The sequence below is a fragment of the Pholcus phalangioides genome, unplaced genomic scaffold, assembly GCF_987345545.1.
Source record: "Pholcus phalangioides strain wild (caught in Gottingen) unplaced genomic scaffold, Ppha-v1.0 ptg000031l_1, whole genome shotgun sequence".
NCBI classification, from domain to species: Eukaryota; Metazoa; Arthropoda; class Arachnida; order Araneae; family Pholcidae; genus Pholcus; species Pholcus phalangioides.
Window position 1 is genome coordinate 7,724,992 of NW_028301621.1, and position 17,626 is coordinate 7,742,617.

Below are 17,626 nucleotides of genomic sequence, written 5' to 3' on the forward strand. Positions count from 1 at the left end.
GCGTATTCTTTAGGACAGGGGTTTATAAAGTAGAGTTTCTCGTACAACCCTTGATGGTTATAAGGCTGTTCAGCGGAACCCGTGATGATGATAATGAGACTTCCACGGAACTCAAAAATGTTTTTGTAAAAAAAATGTTTTATCCAAAAAGCGTGTCCCTATACTGCCGTCTGAACAGCATCATAGCGCCCAGGGCAGAAATGAAAGAGGCCTTCGTCACTACCTCCTCTTAATCAGGGGCGGTCAATAGACAGAAGCGTACGCAGAATCGACCTTTGGAATGGGCATAAAAGGACTGGGGGAGGGGGGCGAGGTATTCCTTCTCGAGAAATTTTGTGTTACCACCCATAAAAAAAACAACCATTAAAATTAACAGAAATAGGTTAAAATATCATAAAAAGTATTTTTTATAGGTAAAAGTTTTTTTACAATATAAATTCACTACAGAGGAAACCCGCTAAACATCTGTCTGGAGGACCTTGCTCCAGGATTGGGGAAGGGGGGGGGGGTTCATGATCACCAAGATGCTCGCGGGGAATGGAAAATATTATTCTCAAATAAAAATGTGCATTTCTAACTTTGTTTTCTTTCAGGCGGGAGGTGGGCACATTGTGCCGTATTTCACCTGCACAGACCTGATGTTACTCTGCACACAGAATTTCGATATCTGTGAAGAATGACAAAAAATAACATGCTACCGTATACAATGTAGGGAATTTTTTTCCTGAGCAGCAAAAAAACTCTTTGTACACGGGAACATTCTCAAACCCTGAACGTGAAATTTGAAACTTATTGAACAATAAAATTTTTTGTCTCTCTTAGTTACTTTTGTTCATAACTAACAAACGGGTGAAAACAAAATTTTACCATCCAAAACATGTCTTTTAGAAAATACTATACGGTACATGGTGTATTTATTATATTGAGAAACATCACTAAACTAGAACCTTTCTGCCACCTATGAAATAAAAAACACAACTGTTACGATTGGAATTGGTTTTTGATTGATGTGTGAAGTGTAAAAAAGCAATATAATATGATATTAAAAAATATTTTTTAAGCAATAATATAAATTGAACTGTCAAATTGGCTGCGAAACTTAAACAGTTGATGTTTGTGTGTAGTAAAATAACGTTAGTAACACTCGCAAGGTACGTCTTCCCTTGGCTTCCTATCACTGTAATTTTTGTTCGTATGCCTTTTTATTACAATGACAGAAAGCTGAAGAGGCAACACTTTGCAAGTGTTATAAACGGTATTTCACTCAAAGCAAAAATCAACTGTTAAAATTTTTCAGCAAACTTGATAATTCAGATTATATTCTTGTTCGAAAAATAATTGCAAATATATACTTTATTGCTTTTTTTCATTTGGCATATCAAACAAAAACCGGTTTCCAATCTCATTCATAACAGTTGTTTTTTTATCTGATAGGTGGCAGAAGGAGTTCCAGTCTAATGATGTTTCTCAATATAATAATCTGTACTGTATAGTATTTTGTAAAAGGCATATGTTTTGGCTGGTAAAATTTTATTTTTACCCGTCAGTGATGAACAAGAATAACTGAGAAAGGCACCATTTATTTTTTGGTTAATAAGTTTACAAATTACACGTTTAGGGTTTGAGAATGACTGAGAATGTTCCCGGGTACATAGGTTTTTGCTTCTCAGAAAAAAAAAAAAAACCCTCTACATTCTATAAGGTGCATGCTATTTTTTGGTCATTCTTCAGATATGGAAATTCTGTGCTCAGAGAAACGTTGGGTATGTGCAGGTGAAAATAAAGAGAATGCTCCCATTATCTGGAAAATGGAGAAGATCCTTGGTACCACCGAAATAAATATTTTTTAATCAGCTCAGCAGGATTTTTTAAGACGGTAGGGGTTCCGATGTTTTTTTAGAGATACTTTAAAGGATCCCTGGTACCATCGAAATGAAAATTTTTATTCAGCTCAGCAGGATTTTTCAAGTTGGATGGTGTTTAGTATATTAGCAACAGGGGTCCCAAATGATATTATCTCCGTACTAAATATCCGAGAGAAAGCGTTGAAGTTGGGTTATCAGAAATTCCTAAACTTGGACATGAGGACGTCTGCGCGCATCTTTGGCTACGTTCTTTACATGTTTACAAGAGATAGCGCCACTGCACACCAACAATGAACAACAATTATTTTCCAACCAATACAGAACCACACCTCCAGTGCTTTTCAACGGAGGGTATTAATTAACAAGCACTGAGTGCTGTTTCACTCATTTTGTTTGTTTCTGAATTGAAGAAGGAAGATATATATTGCCTGATTCTTTAAACTACCCCAGGGCTGTCTGGACGTATGGAGCCCGCCAAGTACGGCCCGGAGGGCCTTCTCTGGTGCTTAGGACACTCCACGATAATGGGATCGGGTGCTATGATAAATAGCAGTTGCCGTTCAGTGGAAATTCAAGCAATTGACAAGGACCACATTTATTGTCCTCCGATGAGGGCCTCACCCGGGGCCAACCTTCGGAGACGGATTTATCGTTTTGTGCGTGAAAACAATTTTGCCGCCATTCACCCATTTCTTGCCTAGTTTTCTTGACCACTCATTCCCCCGAATTAGCCCCCCTGAATCGCTTACCCCTGGTAAATATGTTTCTGTGCATAGTTCACTCTTTTGTGGTCATGCTTTCATTTCACACCCTATAGGTCGTTGTTTTCGTCCCTCTTTCAAAAGGTCATTCTTTTGGTCACTCAGATGCTTGCATGTTCTCTAGGCTAGTCTTCCAAGTGGTTTGGATTTTTCATAAACGACACTACCTAGTTAAAATTCAAAGCAAAGAATAGCTTTGTGAGTAGTGTTTTTATCAGTAACAAGAAAGTTTTCTCCTTTTAAAGCTCTCTCCGGAATCGCCGATTTTTAAGAATTCTGTGGTGTTTGATCACGCTGTCACGGAGCACCAGTTGGAAATCCTTAAGTTCAGAAATATAGCGGAGAGTGACATCGTCTTCGGATGGGTCGCCATCTGGCAGCAGTGCCAGCAATTGTGAGCTTTGGCCTAAGTTAGGCCTGACTTTCCATTTACGGCCCCTTTCACTGCACTCGAGCTCTAAAGGCTCAATTACATTGGACGAGTTTACTAGCTATTTTCCGGTGCGTAGCTGGCGAGCGAACCGGTTTCAACTAGCGCAGCGAATTTCAATTACACAGGACTAGTAAAATCGCTCACTAGATGAGCGAGCAAAACTCTTTTTCTTTCCCTTCCTTCTTGCGTATTGTCGTCTTTCTCTTTTGTTGCGAGCCAAAGCGAGGGGAGGAAAAAGTAGCCACTCCCATATTGTACTCGAGAGATAACAAAAACTCCGGCGAGTAGCGAGAAAAAAGTAGCCTACTCTTCAACTTTTTTCGCACTAGCAGCAAAGCGAGCGGCGATTTTATTTGCTAACGTTATTACATAGAGCGAGTTTAGTAGCAGCGAGTAAAACTGCAAGCGAGTAGCTATTAAACTCGCCCAATGTAACTGAGCCTTAAGGAAACAGGTTCGTTGCTTTTTTTTTAGCGTAGTGGTCTAGCGCGCTCACCTGGCATGTGAGAGGACGTGGGCTGGGTTTCCTCCAGAGGCAGTTGAATTTTCTTTCCAGAATTCAGCTTCGTATCAGCTAGTTGTTTAAACTTTCGAATACATACAACAATTCACTGCAGAATTTTTTTTTAGCACTCCCCTTCCCGCAAAGGGTTATTTATACGTTTTACGTAATTGGTAATTTCACCGACAATTGTAAATATTTGTGGGATGATTTCGAAAAGTCCCAATCACGATACGAATTTTCTGTATTTTTCTTGCTAAAATATGGTTACCCCCGATCATAATGAAATTTTAACCTCGTGTGTAGTATTTGATTACATCTGATAATATTTTCCGTATTTAAGGGGGTCTTGAAAATGTGAAAGTTGATTCTAACCTTCATTATGACGATAAAGTTGCACGGAATTTTCGATGCCGTTGTAACCCAGTTTGAGTGTAAACCAATGTTTATTTATTTTGATATACCTTTTATTCATCTAAAAGCTTAGAAAGTTTTGTCGCATTTTGGAAGAACTTTATTGAAAAAAAATTAATATAATCTATAATTAATTTAATTTGAAATTTATAAAATTACGTAAAATTTTCATAGTAACTTACGACAGCTCATTTACCATAAAAGATGAGTTTAACAATGTTATAATTTAAAAAATGTTATGCTCATTAGAAAGAAAATACATTTGGTTATGAAGAAAAACGGAGAATTTTACACAAGGATGCTACTATGATGTCTTGGCACAAATGATGTTGTTCTCTACTTTGGTGCTAAAAGATAATTTTAAAGATGCCAAAAAAAGCGCTGAAGACGCCAAATCAGAGCATTTGTGAACTGGTTTTTTTTACTGGTGAAGTAAATAGTTTTATGTCCCATGACATAGTTTATCTATGTAATTGTTGTTACGGAAGAACTATACTTTACATACGGTTAACGATTTGCATGGAGACCCTCCTCCTGAATAGCATTGTTTTGAACTTTCTTCTCGATAATCGAAGAGGGGAGAAAAGTACGCAATGGCTGTTGACTAGGGAAGAATATGCATGGAAAAAGAATAAACTTACGGTTTCAGTCGGGGGTTGCCATACCTGAAAATGAAGATGAATAGGATGAGTAAGGCAAAAAAGACCGCAACGTTATCCACCGTTCTCAGCATGATGACAAGCTGTCGACGTAAGGCTGGCAGGAATCGGACAAGCTTCAGTATGCGAAGTAACCTGAACGTTCGTAGTACTGACAGTCCGCTCCCGCTGCTCTGACACAATTCCACTATGCTGCACGAAAAAGCAAAAAGCACCATAAATAACATTCGGATGTCCGCAAAAACCAAAAAAAAATACCAAATTCCAGTGAAACAGTCAAAATTATAAACCGTTCAGTACATATTTCGTGATACTGGCGGCAATCATTCTTCCGCTGAGGGAATTACGATGATTTAGAAAACTAATTCCTAAAGTGATCATGGTTATTAGAGTAAAGGAGATTGTGGCGACGAATATTCCTCGAGATTGTTGTTGTGACGCGCGTGCCTTCTCCGGCTCTACTAGCTAAAACGCGCTCACATTTCTGTTCAATGTTCTCCAATATACTGTATAATATTGGGAGTCTTCTTGTAGTTGTAACAGTCGGTCGTTTACAATTTAGCCCTCAAAGTAAATCAAATAAATACTAATTATTTGTTAAGTTGCTCATATTATTACATCACGGAATAAGACATCAAATAGCTGAACCAACTAGCTAAAAGGTTAAGGAAAGGAAGCCAAGGGATTTAGCCAATGAAGTCAATGATTACTTGAGGTCCAGGTAAATATTCGCTTGGGTAAGTGAGCTAAGGAAAATTGACCATTGGGGGGAGGGGGGTTAGCCATGTTTGCCAAAAGTTTAAGAAACACAGGCCTAAAACAACTATTCTGAAACGTGCGATTCGAATGAGCCGTGTTCTGTAATTGCAGCAGGAAGCTGTAATTTCGGTCTCCCATTCGGAAAAGCCTCCCCAGTGAGAGTAAACGTACACAATGAAAGGACGGTTCAAGCATATGATAACAATGCAAAATCATATAGGAGCGCAGGTGGCCAAACGTCACCTGGAGGCAGCAGACGTCATTTGAAATAATACGTAACACGACGACGAAGAGGAATCCTTCTACAATACTTTATTTAGGAACAATACAACTACAGTAGATGCTCAAAGTTTTTTGCCAGATGCACTGACACACGCATTACATCGACTGCCGCACCTGATCAAAAATACCAGGTGTATTTACAACTGTGTGACACAACAATTTCGTGTAGCGGCTCCTGATGGCTATTGCGCACCTATGTTCCCTGTGAATTAGGATTGTTATCGTGAATACCTGAATATATACCTGAATTGCCCTTTCATTTTGGCGATGTTTTTTCAATAACCTGTACATAGAAACTTTCTTTTCTCCCTTTTGTGCTGCCAGTGTTTCAAAGTAACCATGAGAGGAGGAGATAATATCCACTCCCCCACCCATGCATAATACTTTTTGAAAGGAAAGGGGAAAATGTTTTTCCCTCTCCGTAATTGCACTCACGTGACTAAAAGAAACAATTTCCGCCCTCCCCCACACCATGTATGAAATTTTCTCATGATGAGAGCAAGGTTGCCATATTTCGGCGATCCCTGAAATGGGGGGTGATGAACGTATTCTCCGAATAAGCGGGTTGACATCCCATGTTCAATTGCAAGAATTATTTGTCTTGATGCGTACGTCATCGCAATATCTTACCTGAGAATGACAATGGCCCCATCAAATACATTATAACCGCTACTGATGTATCCATAAAGACCTTCAGCCATTATCTTCAAGCACATCTCAAAGCCGAATATTCCGGTGAACACAAGATTACTGACCTCTACGATGAACGTTAATTCTTCCGGCTGGAAAATAAAAAAATGCTATTGAGATTACAATAATAATAATTACAAGTCACACATAAGGTTTAGAGAATAATTTCCAATTTAAGAAAGTGGTGTGTGCTCTGTATGTATATTTTTTTCTGCGAACCTGGTTGTGGTATTCGATGCCCATGCTGAGTGTGTTGACCAATATAGCTGTAAGAATCCCTCTCTGAAAGTAGCGGTGATCGACCATTCTCTTTAATCGGGCCTGTTGGGGTTTCCACCAGCGACAGCAGGCCTTGGCCCGCCTGTTGTCGCCGAACACAAAATCTTCGAAATCGCTCTCGGATTCGTTCCACTCTTCGCCCTCCGACCTCGAGGAAGAGAACTCTTTGTCCTGTTGCTGCTCCGGGTAATAGAAGATCAAAGTAGGCGCCGACACGTGCTTTTCCCCTGGAAAATGATAAAAAATCACGCACAAAATTAATTTGAAAAAACTTAGATGCACGCATCTTAAAGAATCAAAAAGTAAATTTTGGGAATGAGATGAAACGTGTTTGTTCTCCTCAACAATCAAATCCAATGATTGTTGAGGAGAACAAACAGGGCTACTGATGGTGCCAATCGTTTGTTTTGGCAAAGTGCCGCACACTATGCATCAAATCAAATCCAATGATTTGATGCATAGTGTGCGGCACTTTGCCAAAACAAACGATTGGCACCATCAGTAGCCCTGGGAATCGGTCGCTTATCGTTGGCTTCAAAGTTTCATCTAATATTCCCTGATGATGCCAAGCGACAACCCTACAGTTGACTTACATATCTGCAAGAAATCCATTTGCTACTTGCATATCCCTGGGAATACGTATGTGACATTTTTACCTGTTGGAAATGGGTATGTGAATTGCACGCCTATTGTAAATGCTAAGCTACTTGCATGTTTCCCTAAAAATGCGTGTTGGACATTCATACCCATGGAAATGTGTATATGACCTTCATATTTCTTGGTAATGCATATGTCTTCCCTGGAAATACGTGTGTTACTAACATACCAGCTACAAATGCACATCTTACTTGTATACTCGTGGGAAAAACTACGCCACTACTGGGAATATTTATGCAACTTTGCCTGCTCCCTGCATATGCGATGTGGATATCCGCCAAAATTACGCACATGACGATCATATCCGATAGAAATGCAAATTTGACGTGCATATCTGCGAGAAATGAGCATGTAATGTATGAGCATGTATCACGTAAGAAAGTATGCTATACTTGCAGCCCCCTCTCCATCCCGAAAATGCGTATGTGACTTATTTGGAGGGTTTAGAAGCAATAGTGCAAGTCAATAAGCATTAAAAATGAGGTAAAAGGATCCTTTAAAAATGTGAGGTAAAAAATATCAATTTTTCAGGTGACATCTGCGGTTGCAATGATGAATTGAATGCTTTGGCAACTATTAAAAGACACTTGCAATGCGCAACTCATTTGGAGAAAGAAAAATGATTCACACTGATTGGCTCCCGAACCTTCCATTTATCCCCTGTAAATATAAATGCACAACCCCTGGATATATGTAATCGACTTATTCATATGCTTGGTACAAATTCATATATGATTTGCATCCTTGTTATAAATGAATACGCAATTTGCATACCTGCTATAAAAAGCATATGCGACTTGCATTCATGTTAAAATGCATATCGACTTGCTCACTTGTTATAAATGCATATGCGACTTTCATATTTGCTATAAATGCATATGGGACTTGTATACTCTTCTAGAAATGCACACGTGTGACTTGCCTACCTCCCTTATATGTTGCACCATAACGAACGCATCGCATGTGTTAGCTTTAGTTCCACCTGATTTGTCACTTGCTAGTTATTTCTCTTATACCCCTCGAACAGCTCCTCACGTTGTTCGGGGGGTGGGGGTAAGCGTACCTCAGGTTGGGAATCACTGATTTAAAGTTTATAGCAATCTATAAGATCAAATAATTCAATGGAAAATTTTGTTTCAGAGTCGATCCTTGAATTCTCTTGTTGCACGAAAATTAACTATGCATATTTTAAAAAATACGAAGACATTATAAATACAATCTTCCATTTAATGTCTGTTCAACTTCAGAAAATAACCAAAATCACATTTGAAAAAAAAATTGATAGAATAACCACTTCAGAAAAACATCTTAGTTCTACATAGTTTTAAATCAATCTCCAGAGTATGAGTAAAAAAATAACACTTGAAACTAATTAAATAATTATTATTAATTGGAAAATTATGCAGACATTAACTGGAGCAAAAAATGTCCAAAATCATCAAGAGCTAAAGCACTCGACTGATAAGCCATTTTTGTCAAATTAAATGGTCTCGAAGTTCAAATGCTCTCATCATTTCATCAGAAAAAAAAATCACTCATTAAATTAAAAATTCTGCATAAATCAGCTATTTTACACAAACTTTCGCTCCAGGAAAGAAATCTTGTCATAGAAAAATAGTTCGAGCGAAAACATCGAACCACTCGAAGTCATCTTTTAAATTAACCCCCCAATAAGAAAAACAAAGAAGAAAAACGTGCGTTGAAGAGCACCAAATAAGAAAAAAAATGCAAGAAAACGGCACTTCATCTTCAAAAAAGTTACTTCATTTTAACGATATATATATCAAGCATTTTTTTATTTTCCACATACTTTTATCTTCTCCTAAGAAAACATTTACCTTTTCTTAGAAGTTAGATCGATATCTTCATGAAGCGATAAAAGCAACGAAAATAAAAATGGTAAGAAATGTATTGTGTGTTGAGATTGCGTTGAGTAAATACGAGGAAAGGAAGTTACTTTAAGTAATTTCAACACCTATTGTTTTTTCTTGAAAAAAATAAATAAAACCAAAGGAGAGAGAGATCTTTATCTCGCGAACTCTCTTTTATTTTATTCTTTTCTCTAAGAAATCGGTATTTTTCTGTCCATGTTCCTGGACGAGAGAGTGTCTCCTTTTTTTTACTTATTCCTTCCAAAAAAAGTAAGCTTGTGTATTTGTTTAACAAGAAAGTATCGGCCCAATAGGTATATAATAAAAGAACGTTCAAAACAAGGTTTGGCTCTACGAGGGCTACTTTTTTTATTTTTCTGTCTCTCTCTCTCTCTCTCTTTAACTTCTATTTTTGAAGATTGAATTGTATTACAGCTTGTTTGGAACGGACTTTCAAATAAACTGGTTTCCTTGAAGAAAACGTTTAGACCCTGATCGTATCGATTTATGTAACGCGGGAAAAAAAAACTTATCCTACGGAAACTACGAGGGGATTCCCAAAAATAACAGGGAATCTTTTTATTGAGGAAAGAGAGAGAAGGCATCTTCTTATATGCTTTCACTTAGTGCGTGTACGTGACTATCCTCCACATCAGTTGGCTGGGTGTGAGTCTCCCCCCCCCCCCTGCGAGCCTATTCAATTTTTCGATGGAAGACAGACGAATGTATAGCAGGAACCCCCGATTATTTGAACCGGGTGAACCTCGAATACACCCGGACTTTACATAACTTCGACGTTAAATGAATAAATAAGAAATAATAATAAGCCATAAATAATGGAAATTGCTTTCACACAAAAGTTATCTTAAATTACTGTATAGTGCAGTTGAAAATGATCCATTCAATATTTACTTTTAGTAGTGAACCCCCAGAAATCTTGGTGTCTGCCATGGGAACCCCCATTTATAACAGTAGAAACTACAGCCATCTAACAGTGAGAATATTCCCGAACAATGGAGGACATTCAATAGAGTACTAATAAATGTGGTAACATTATAACTGCACTGATTCAGCCATTGTCTACAGCACTGTTTCATACTCCTATCGAGAGATGTCACCAAAAGCACATGTTTTTGCCAAATCATAACAATATTACTATCGCAGTCTACCAACGTTGCAACAGTGTATTTGCAATAAAAAAATATTAATTAAAATTTTTGTTCTTAAGTAGTTTATTTTTTTCAACTTAGCGTTGCTTTTTATTTTTGATTCTACTATAGAGCCGTTGACTCCCAAGGGTCCAGGCACTCCCAATTGGGAATCACTGTTCTACAAAATTACATGAAATACTGTAACGTATATACAGTTTAAAACGTTTCAAAGGTTACATACGGGTTTTCGGGAAAAGTAACTCTCTTCAGCATCACATCGAGTACTCTTAAATGCTTCCGGGAGCACAATAGTGTGCACCCGATCAACAGGTTGAAGATGTTTGTCTAGTCAAGCATCTAATAAACTTATTTTTCATATCGATGTCCTATTCGGAAAAAATAAATCTCATCGCCCGACTTCTGGCTAAGCCAACAAATAAGATTTCATGTTGTATTTGTGGTTTCTATCGTCCCGCTTCTGATTCGTTGGTGAGCATTCGTTCGTCGCAACATTTTATTGCGACACTAATTTGGTTACATCAACTGAGCACTCATGATTAAGTCCCACTTAATCATGACATTGCAACATTGAAATCAACGGGCAACACGAAAAAAGTCCCATTGACTTTACAGACCTTTCCTCAAAGACGCCGAAGATAGCCTTCATTATGCAGATGATAGTCACATTCACGCACTGCATTAAGTACGGGAATCGTACCGGATTTATTTTGCGTTAGTAACAGTTTAGGACGGCGGGTGTATCTAAAGATGTATGTATAAGGATGGATCAAATGAAAACGGGACAGTGGTTATAAACGAAGTACGAAAGCCTGGATAACCAAGCGGAGATCGAGATGTAGTTCGGAAAGAAAATTAGCATTCCTAATTGGGGAATCGAACCACCAATCTCTCACTCAGTGACTCTTTAGTGAGAGATTGGTGGTTAGATGCACTTCGCGAACCCCAACTCCTTTTGCCACTAAAAAATAAGAATAAAACCCACGTTGCTCTTCTTTACTCGCAAACATTCGCAGATGAAAAAAAAACAACCATCTGACTTCCGAACGATAGTGTTGGCCGAACCCCAGCGAATAGCACGTGCTTCCGAGAGACCACCAAGGGAAAGTCCGTTCCGCAGTAGGGGGGGGGGGGGGTTTGTCTCCCTTATGTCCCGCTTTACACAAAAATGTCGCCACACTCACACAAAAATGAACCAAACTATAAACACTCTTCCGTTTTCATTTGATCCACCCTTATAAATGCTGCAGCCCGTAAATACGTGCTGTCAAATCTTGAGAACATGTTCCGCCTCTTGAGAGCTGTTAAGTGTCTTGTCATGACACTTAACAATTATGGTTTAGATGCCTCTATCTCAGAGATATAAGTGACGGAACACTTGAGATTGGAGAAGCGTCCGACTAAGGGTAAAGCAACCATCTTTTTATAGGATCCAGAACCCTAAAAACGTATACTTCTGCAGTTTTCTAGCAGTCAGAAGAGACCTAATATATTCAGGGTCTTGTTAAAATTGACAGTTAAAGGAAAACTAATACGCGCAAACGGGGCTACTCTCTGTACAGCTCGATGGTATTGCCTTCAGAGAAATCGAAAATAAGCGTCAATATCTCGGAAGCAGTGGAATCACCAATTATCACGAAATATCAAAGTGGCACGCAAAACGTGCACGACGTACTTTTTATATATTCATTCGATCATGATTTTATTATTACCTCGCTTAATTCCGGAACAGAACCTATGCATAGCGAAGCTGCTAGCGCATCCAGTGGCTAATGCTGCTCCTTGCGCGCCACTGATGGCGAGTAGCTGAGCGCAAGTTAGCCTTGAGGAACGCCTCGAGCTACCACTGGAAACACGACGTCGGCAGGGTTCGTTCGTCAATGACACTCTCGGTGAAGCCCTGCCCGACAACTCCTTCAATGACTCCTGTGGCAAAGCGGCAGCTACAGTTTAAAAAAAATGAAAAAAACAGAACAATATAATTCAGATATTCAAACTCCAAAAATTTTCATATTCATATTGACAGCGATAATTTGAAACAAATTATCAATTTACAATCATTTCTAAGCCTTGGTGTATATTTTTTGGACATTTTTTATGACGATGCGGTGATACACTGCGTAGAAAAAATGCACCGTAATACGGGGGCTACTTTACATCTACAGTGGCAACTTAATATTGCAGCACTCCTTAAAAAAACAAAAAATCATTGTTGCCAGGTGACTATTCTAATGGAAATTTCCAAACGATTTTGATTTCTCCCGACAGGAGACACTATTCGATATTTTGAACTTTTCCAATCTTTCAGCGCTTGTAGCTCACCAATAAATTTAAATATTTTAATGGAAATGGTGTCACCATATAGGATTATTTTCTGTTATTTTCAAATATGGGCTTAGTTTACGTTTAGATCTTTCAGAAACTTCACAAATTTGGGATTTGGGGTTTTTTCAGACTTGACGCATTTTCCTTCCATAATCCATTATCCACCATAACTCGAAAACGGTTGGAGATAGGACAAGGTTAATAGTGTGCTTTTAGGGTAATAGGTATCTTGTATACTCGGGGTGGAAAACGTTTGAGGAGAACCACTGCTGTAGAGGCTTGCACAGTAGGTGCAATAAATTTAGTTACTATTACTTAGTTTAACTTTTTTTTGGCCAGACAGTGTATTTGACTTTGAGACTAAAACTGACGCATCACCGAGTGAGTGTAAAAAAAAAAATTTGTGACTCACTATAACTTTTAGAAGGTACATTACTGAGAAAATTTATATATACAAGTATATATAATAAACTTCTTATATATAATAACTTCTATATAATAAACTTTATAATAAATGACTCGATTTTAAGTACTGAGGTGATGAAGGATGTTACGACCACGCCTTCTTCTGACGGCTGCCAGAATGTAATAGATTCCAAGCAACTTTTATTCGATCCTTTTATAAGCAGAAGAGAAGCTGGCTGTGTGTGGGTGGGTGTGTGTCAAATCAACGAAACTTACAATGAGCTTTAAGGCACGTCGTAAATGGTCGGTTTCTATGGCTGCTTTAGGGGAATGGTAAATGAGCCTATCTCCAATTCCAACGTTTCAGGAACTCATTCGAGGAAAGAGACCGGGAAATAACGACTTCTGAGGCTGAGAGATAGTCAGCCCGAAACAACTATCTTTTCCTAAATCACCCGCATACACTAAGTGTTTTAAAAGAGATGTATTATGGTATTTTCTTGAAAGTGTCGCCGTAATTTAAAATGCGGATTTCTCGAATAGTTTTCTAGCAATTCGGAAATATTTCGGATCAAGCTGACAGTTGGATGACACCTAATAAGAGAGCCTCTCCTAATAATACGCCTCTGATAGTACTTCATTAGTACGATAGACTTTTTTTACATGTGAGTTCTAACCTGAGGAACCAGTAGAATTGACGTTGATGTTATCGCTCCCACTACAGGATGGTTGGTCCCTTAACGCAACATTCGGTGGCACATCCAGCGTCGGCCGCCTCGGTGACGAGCACAGCATGTCGATATCGGATATCTCTGGACTAGCGCATGGAGCCTGCGGGCTGTCGTTGTAGGGGACCTGCAGGACTGCCATGTCGGGCATAGGATGCACGTGCGTCCTGCCAGCTCGAGTTGGGTCACCGTGGCTGCCGTTGTAGCTGCGAACTGAATATCTTCTATACCTGAAAAGGTAGAGTAAAATTCAGTATTAAGTATTTTAAAAATAGCACATTTTATACAACTATGGTGAAGTAAGTTATATTATAAAACAAGAGTTATCTAGAACAGTGTTTTTCAATCTGTGGCCCGTGGTCCCATGAGTACTTTGTAAGGTGATCCGAGGAATCATATTCATTTGCTACCATTGCATGAATGACACAATTAGAACTGTGAAATTTTAATTTGATTCTTCCTTTTTATGATTAGCAAATTATAAAAAACAATATATTTTGGATTTTGGGAAGGGGGTTGCTCGAAATGGACCTTCACTAAGAAGGGTGGGGGAGGGGGTCAACTGAGCAATAACCTCCACTACAGAAGGTCCACGACACCGAAACAGTTGGGAAACACTAATCTAGAATAGCGTTTTTCAACATTTTAATACTTGCGGACTGATGAAATTCAGGCAAACAAATTAGGACGAACAATAGGAAGAAATATTTCCTAGATTTCTGACTCTTTTCTTCATATTTATATTCTATTTTCAATAGCATAATTACTACATGGAAGACGCATCATTGAAATTGGGGGTTCTGCTGCCACCTGTCAAATAAAAACTCAACTATTTGTCATAATTCTTCAAGTAAAATTGTTTGTTGGTTTTAAACCGGCATGTAGCATGAAAATGAATATATGCACGATACCACATTACCATATGTTGTTAATTTTCTTGCTACGCACCGTAAATTTTGAGTGCCATATAATACCGGTTACTGTGTATTTTTGTGTTCAATTTTGTGGCGCAAAATTTCAGCTATTATTTTTTCGTGTGCCGAATATGAATATTATTGAGTGGGAAACTAATGGGCAATATAGGATATTTACGATTTATTTTAATTTCTTGAAAATGGCAGTAGTGGTTTCAGTTTAATAATAAGGTCGTGCTCTCTTATACGAAAGAAAAATCGGTGAGCTGGAAAACGACTACTGTCATTTATCAAATAAAAACAAAACTATTTGTTATCGTTTTTGAAGTAAAACTTTTCACTCGTTTAAAACCGGTGTGTAGAGCAAAAAATCTATATATATATTAAATTGATTGTCTTTGCATGTGTGTGTGTTCTCTATACAAATCTAAAATTTTAGATCTATCGTCGTCAAATTTTGCATACATACCAAATTCCAACTAAAACTATAATTTTACGGAATGGGCGAAAAACTGTCGGGCAACAATGGTTTCTCAGTGAGCACAAAAATTACTTTCGGATTGTTTACTTTGATTACCGTGGTACATTTCAGACCAGTACATTTCAGACGTGTATAGGCCTTTACAATGGTTTGCCACTTCTTTAATCCTGTCAGTATATGCATAATAGTTTATATGCCTTTATAACGGTTTATCACTTTCTTGATCCGCCCAGTAATGAGGCTTTTTTGATTAGACCTCATAATCATCATCAGCAACACTTTGAGGGTCAGACAAAGGATGATCCTCATAGAAATCAGTGTTAAAATTACCGATTTTACTGTAGAAATGCGGACATTTTGTGGGGTTTTCCTCCACATCAATAATTTAAAAAATTGAACTGAATTCTCAATTTTTGAAATATTGAGTTCACTTAAAGATACGAAACCCACAAAATTAAATATAAAATAATTAGCCAGACCTAATTTTCAGATGGATATTCAATATATACAATGACATTGATTTCAACATTTTACTCATATCTTCTCAAGCATGAAAATTAATGTCTCCGTATTGTCTTTTAATATATTCAACTTAATAAATTCATATAGTTTAGGATGTTTTAAAATTTATTATGGGCCCGTAAAGTACACCGAAGAAATTCCACAGCTTTAATAAAGCATTTTTTGAAGCAGAAACAGGCAGATGGATAACTTGAAGTTCAAGAGGGGAAAAAATCGGAATACTTAGCGCTCATCAAAAAAGAGGAAAAAAATTTATTTTTACTTTTATTTAATCTAGATTTGTTTCTTTCATGAGTCGCGGAGGAAATCGCCATATTGGTTAACATGGACACGGTTTGTATGTCCCTCAAAAAAGAGGGAGACGTCACGTGATCCAAAAATCCTCATTGAAGTAAACCAGGGCAGCGCCGGGTATTATAACCAGCGAACAATAAAAGGGGAAAAAACCATACATTAGTCATTTTCATGCCGCATGCCGGTGTAAATTTTATGCGTAAAAGAAATTCGGTTACTATGTTTTTATGTTTGTCGCAGAACTTAATTTCTGGTGTTTTGAATATGAATATAGTATAGAAGTTTAAACTAACAGGCAATAGAATATTTTGCGATGTAATTTATTTGTTTCCTTGCATATTATGCTTGATTATAAAATTGGAAATTTGTTGTGTTGCGGCTCCAGCTGCCACCTATCAAGTAAAAACAAAACTATCTGCAATAATTCTTGAAATAAAATGTTTTGTTGGATTTAAGAGGTTTTGAAGCATGAAAATAAATATGTGGAAAGAATACTTATTTTTCATGGCGTACTTCAGTATGAATTTCATTGCACCGTAATATTGGTTAATATGTTCTTATGTTTTTACATAAAATTTTAGCAATTATTTCCTGGTGTTTCGAATGCGAGTATTGCTGAAAATTGCCGGTAACAAGATATTTTTTTGCAGCAGACAACCGCTTACGGTGGGCAATTTTTCTGTCCAGATGGCAGCACGTATTACAGCGTAACAAACTACATATCAATTTTTTTTTTTTTGTAATTTGCTATAAACATCAATCCGATTTCTCTTTTAGATTTTTCTTTTTTTTGTAAAGCAGCTTTAGGTGAATTTTCAACTGCAGTGAAATTTATTTGCCAGTTCTTAGCTAAGGACTATAAAAGGCTTTAGTTTAATCTCGTTACGGACGAGTAGGTGGTGGATAATCCCATGAATGTCTAACATTCATTCGAATAATCTACTTGGCTCTTCTATCTTTCCTAATTCCTAAACGGGGAAATAAATTCGATGCAAGGACCTTTCTTAATTCTCGGCCGTTTCCTAACCGTGTCGACGACGACTAAATTACGCGGAACACTTTAATTGGAGGTATCGATCCCTTTTCTTGCTGTTTCGACAGCTTGCAACAACTAAAGGCATGGATTGATCACTTTTATCGAAAGGGGTTGTGTAATCGAACAACATTCGAACTCCTAGTGAAACCTCTTTACGTTGAAATGCATTTTATAAGAGAATCCCATTCATGTCCCCACTCACTTTGAGGTTTCATTCAACACATTTTCAGGAATCTTGGACAATGTTACAAAATGCTTTAGCATCATCATATGTATTTTTATTCTACTGAAATACAATACAAGGTGTCCTGTAAATTCGTAAATAGTTCAAAAAATACATAAAAATTGAAATAGTTGGTAAATGTGGTTCGCGTAATTGGAATGCGGTTTGCAGAAATGTTATTCTCACGAAGGAGGATATTTTTTGGTGCAGAAAAAAAAAATTAGTTCAAATATTTGTCGATAGAGAGCGCCAGAGATTGAACCAAAATTTTTCCAATCTCTTCTGAGTCCAAAATGTTCGTAAAACTTCGACCGGCGAATCATGGCTAATGTAAAACAGCTTCATCAATAATGCTTT

The 17,626-nt window shown here is 37.7% G+C and overlaps 1 protein-coding gene across 2 annotated transcripts in view; it reads right to left on the reverse strand.

The window, feature by feature from the left end:
• Positions 1 to 17,626, reverse strand: part of LOC149067071 (voltage-dependent T-type calcium channel subunit alpha-1I-like) — a 313,211-nt gene that overhangs the window by 78,143 nt on the left and 217,442 nt on the right. For both annotated transcript variants that reach the window (XM_089252945.1, XM_089252946.1), the window contains exons 8-12: positions 13,749 to 14,029; positions 12,054 to 12,284; positions 6,585 to 6,871; positions 6,306 to 6,457; positions 4,641 to 4,826 (exon numbers count right to left, since the gene is read on the reverse strand). In XM_089252945.1, the coding sequence (XP_089109071.1) occupies positions 4,641 to 4,826; positions 6,306 to 6,457; positions 6,585 to 6,871; positions 12,054 to 12,284; positions 13,749 to 14,029 (1,137 nt within the window). The remainder of the gene's footprint in view (positions 1 to 4,640; positions 4,827 to 6,305; positions 6,458 to 6,584; positions 6,872 to 12,053; positions 12,285 to 13,748; positions 14,030 to 17,626) is intronic.